Raw genomic sequence first — 4,288 nt, 5'->3', positions numbered from 1 at the left:
CTCAGCTCCCCCTCCTCCTTTTCAGCACTCTCCTCCTCAGCTTTCTCTTCCTCCTCCTCTTCCTCCTTCTCCATGTGGACCTCACTAGTCTGCTCTCCTGTGAGACCAGGTCTGCCTGTCCCTCACCCTCCCCAAGGCTGGGACCCATGTGGCTCTAACCCACCTCTCTTGCTATCCTGGCAGGAAAATTGAAGCCAGTCATCAAGTCACAGCCGGTGCCCAAGAACAACAAGGGACCAGTTAAGATTGTAGTGGGGAAGACATTTGAGGACATCGTGCTGGACCCCAGTAAGGACGTGCTTATCGAGTTCTACGCCCCATGGTGCGGACACTGCAAGCAGCTAGAACCTGTGTACACGGCACTGGGCAAGAAGTACCGTGGCCACAAGGGCCTGGTCATCGCCAAAATGGATGCCACAGCCAACGAGGCCACCAGCGACCGCTACAAGGTGGATGGCTTCCCCACCATCTACTTTGCACCCAGTGGGGACAAGCAGAATCCCATCAGATTTGAGGGTGCCGACAGAGACCTGGAGCACCTGAGCAGGTTCATCGAGGAGCATGGCACTCAGCTGGGCCGGGCCAAGGAGGAGCTCTGAGCCAGCCGGGTGGACACTGATGGGCACTGAACTCTTGACGGTCCACCTCATGCTCTGAATACTGACTAGATGTGAATGCTTAGATAGTTTAGTCCAGATTTTTATGGAAAAGTGTATCTATTTTTGTCATTGTTTGAGATTTGGCTTTTTTTTTTTAACCTTCCTTTTACACCCCCCCACCCCCCAATTTTTCAAAACAAGTTTAATCTCATGTGTGTGAATGGTTGTTTTTTGGGGTTGGTTGTTTTTTTGTTTTTGTTTTTTTTTATTTAAAATTTGAAAAACAAAAAGCTTTTGCCAAAGCATGTTGGTTTTGCCTTTTTATTTTCTCTCTCAGCTGAGTAGACTGTATCCTCTGAGCAGGTATTACTGTCAGTGTGCTGGGATGTGCGTGTGGCTGTCTGAAGAGATGTGACCGTGTGTTTCCGTGAACTTCCTTGTCTGAGGCTGTGTGATGTTATGTTTTGCCGTGTGAGATGTCACTGGGTATTTCCCATTCTAAGGAGAGAGATTGTTGGTGTGTGAGCGTTTCCACTGGGGAAGTATGACGGCCTGAGTGCGTCCCAGCCTGAGGGGGTGTGACCCTCAGTGTGTGCTGTATTTTATTACTGTGTGAGGACACCGCCCTGTTGGTGTATGACTGCATTTATCTCTGCAAAGGCATCACTGTTTTTTGCTTGAGGAGACTTGCCTGGAATATGTGTGCCCTCTGAGGAAGCATGTTCCCCATCTGAGAAGATGTGACCATGTGCTCTGCAGCCCGAGGAAGTATGACTCAGGTGTGCTCCCCCCCTCCCCCCATCTGAGCCGCATTGGGAAACATCTCTGTCCTAGGACAGGTGGGTCAAACCTGAGAGGTATGAGTTATCTCCGTACCAAGAATCCTGGTGCTGAAGACACTCAGTGGAACCCGGGCATGTTTTGGGGTGTTGACTGATGATTGGTGAGCAGGGCAGAGAGGTCTGCCTCTGGGACAGGAGTCATGCTTATGGGGGGCTGATCTGTAGCCAGAGTCTCACCAGAATTCATCAGGATGGGCTTATCACCCACTGTCGTTGTTGAACATCATTGACTTGGAACTGACCCAGCCAGTTTTCAGGCTAGGACTTCACATGGAACGAGATTGTCCTGCAGAGTAGTTGGTGAATTCAAACTGCTTACCTTTGCATCGGTAGCACAGCTCCTTACAAAGCCACCAGAGCACCCACTCTAACCTAATCGGAACACAAAACCACCCCCACCTGCTCAGTGACATCCAGGAGTGGCAGGGAAATGTCTCCTAAGGGACAGCCTCAGTGGTCAACTCTAAGCACATAAGAACAGAATTGATCATAGTTCTGGAGGCTGGAAGTCCAAGGTGGCTTCAGCAAGGCCAAGTTCCCTCCTGAGGACTCAGGGAGCAGGGTGCTTCTTGGCTCTTGCCTCATGGGCTTCCCGTTGTCTTTGACCTGCACGTTTGCACTCTGCCTCCATGGCGCTGTGTGTCTTAGGACAGTATTCATGGACTGGGTGGGACCTGCCATGCTCTACGGTGGTCTCACGGGAACGGACATCTCCCAAGACCCCTTGTCGTGGTCAAGTTCACAGGTACCAGAGCCAAGACTTGAACACATCTCATTAGGATCGCAATCCAGCCATTCACAGTGGAAGGCGATGATGGGAGGAACATGACCTGACCAGATGGGTACTTCAATGGGGAGAGTAACAACAGTTTACAAAACAGTTTAGCAAAAGTGGGCCAGGTTATCTGAGGTGAGGGTCTCTGGGGAGTCACCAGCCACTGAACACTGAGCAGGACACCCACCCCACTAGAGAATCTGGGGAGGAGGCCAGATGAGGACTCACCCCCTCTGGTGAACCTGCAGGGAGGCCTGGCCAGGGCAGCTGATCGTGCAGGGAGGGATTCAGTGATGTGGAGCAAACAGCTTGAGAAAGGCTGGGGAGAGAGCAGGCTCGCTCTGCTAGGGGCCAGGGTCTTCCAGGAAGTCTGAGTTGAGGTGACCTTAGATGCTTGGCTGAGGCCCTTTCCCAGCAGACACTGAAGGGAGCAGTGAGCATTCATTCCTTGCCACCTGCCATGACCACTAGGCTGAGCACTGCCCAGCCCCTTGTCCATAACAAGGGGCTGCAGTTTTGAGTCCCAGTGTCCATCTTGCCCCTCCATGGTAGGAAGTGACCACACTTCCAGTGTGAAAACTGGTTCCTGATACTGCATACCTGCAGACCAGGTCGGATGCCCCCAATGGCCCCAAACGTCTTTCCAACTGATACACTGAGCACCAGCAAAGAGGCTGCCATAAGCTTCTGCACCCGCCTCCAGCAGCTCTGTCCATGGGAAGTCCTGTGGGGTACAGCCCACTCTTAACACTGTGTTCCCAGGTTCCTTGGGGGTCTCCATACGGCAGCTGTGTCCCCCGTGTGTTCACATGTTGCAGCATCTGGGCTGTAGGATGTGCTCAGCATTGACACAGCTTCATTCCTGTGACAAAGCCTTTGTTCCCAGGATGGCTTCGGTCACACTCCCTTTTCTTGCAGGATGTGTTATGATCATAGGAACCACCTGGCACAGAGGGACCCTTGGGACTGGGGTGGGGCAGTCTAGGGACACAGAAGACATGAGCAGTCCCCAGTTTGGAAGCAAGATGGTCTGGGGGCTTTGGGGCAAGTGTCACCAGAGTTGATTTCCTTATTTCTGGGCTTCCTCTGGGAACCCTTCACTCACCATCTGACGTCTGTAGACACCTTGGCTGCTGCAGACACATCTGCCTTAGTCCTCACCCCACCCATTTGTCCCTCCTAGAGCAGGTGCCCCATATGACACTGCTTTAAAGGACCAGCACTGTGCCTTCCCTCCTGTATGTGCAGCTTACAACTAAACAAAACTCCTCTCCACGCAGGCTCCCAGGGACAGGCACAGGGGCAAGTGTCTCTCTGGGTTCACAAGTCACACCACACTTGGCTGGATTTGGCACAAGGGTGGCAGCTGAGCGGACAGTGCTGTGTTTCCTAGTCCTAGAGACACAATACCCAGGAGTGAGTGCCATCCTTGTCAACCCCTCTTATGTCTCTGAAATGGCTAGCTGACTGAACGGGGGCACTCAGGACACCTATGCTGTCTGGTCACCTGGGCTATATGTAGCTGGTCATCCTAGGTTATGTGTGGTCACTCTTGAACCCACTGATAGGTCCCAGTCCCCCAACAGCCTTGTCTTTCTTTGGTAGGCCACAGGGAAGGGCAAGATTGCCCACAGCCACACTGGCATGTCCAGCTACCACCAACCCAACAGCTGGGCCCACAGTCACCATAATTCCACATCAGACCTAGAAGTTCAAGGGTCCTCCTGCTCAGGTGGTACCAGACGTGGACCCACCTTGCTTTGGGCTCTAGAAGCTGCCCCAGTAGAGTCCATCAGGGAAGAGGAGCCGACCTTCCACACTGCCAGGACAGGGGTGCTGCGTACTGGAACAGCAGGGTCCAATCTGGGGCCTAGCTCCCAAACCCATGAGGCAGAGGTCAGTGGGTGCTAGGACTGAGCTGACTCCAGCCCAAAGGTGTCCCCTGGGGACCTGGGGGGTGCCAGCCACAGCCTGTGGCAATTGAGGGCCACTGTCCTGGCTTAGGGTCCAGTGTCTCCCCAACACCAGGGTCCACATTATGGTGTGGAGGCAAATGCGTGACTGCACCCCAG

The 4,288-nt window shown here is 53.3% G+C and overlaps 1 protein-coding gene across 1 annotated transcript in view; it reads left to right on the top strand.

The window, feature by feature from the left end:
- PDIA4 (protein disulfide isomerase family A, member 4) overlaps nt 1–599 on the top strand; it is an 11,576-nt gene extending 10,977 nt beyond the window's left edge. Inside the window, exon 10 of the mRNA XM_006887276.1 lies at nt 184–599. Within this exon, the coding sequence (XP_006887338.1) occupies nt 184–599 (416 nt within the window). The remainder of the gene's footprint in view (nt 1–183) is intronic.
- The last annotated feature ends 3,689 nt before the right edge of the window (nt 600–4,288 follow it).

This window comes from Elephantulus edwardii, unplaced genomic scaffold (assembly GCF_000299155.1).
Source record: "Elephantulus edwardii isolate Elephantulus edwardi_28Jun2011 unplaced genomic scaffold, EleEdw1.0 scaffold00055, whole genome shotgun sequence".
NCBI classification, from domain to species: Eukaryota; Metazoa; Chordata; class Mammalia; order Macroscelidea; family Macroscelididae; genus Elephantulus; species Elephantulus edwardii.
Note: the sequence above shows the minus strand (reverse complement) of the source record. Positions and strands in the feature narration are given on the sequence as shown.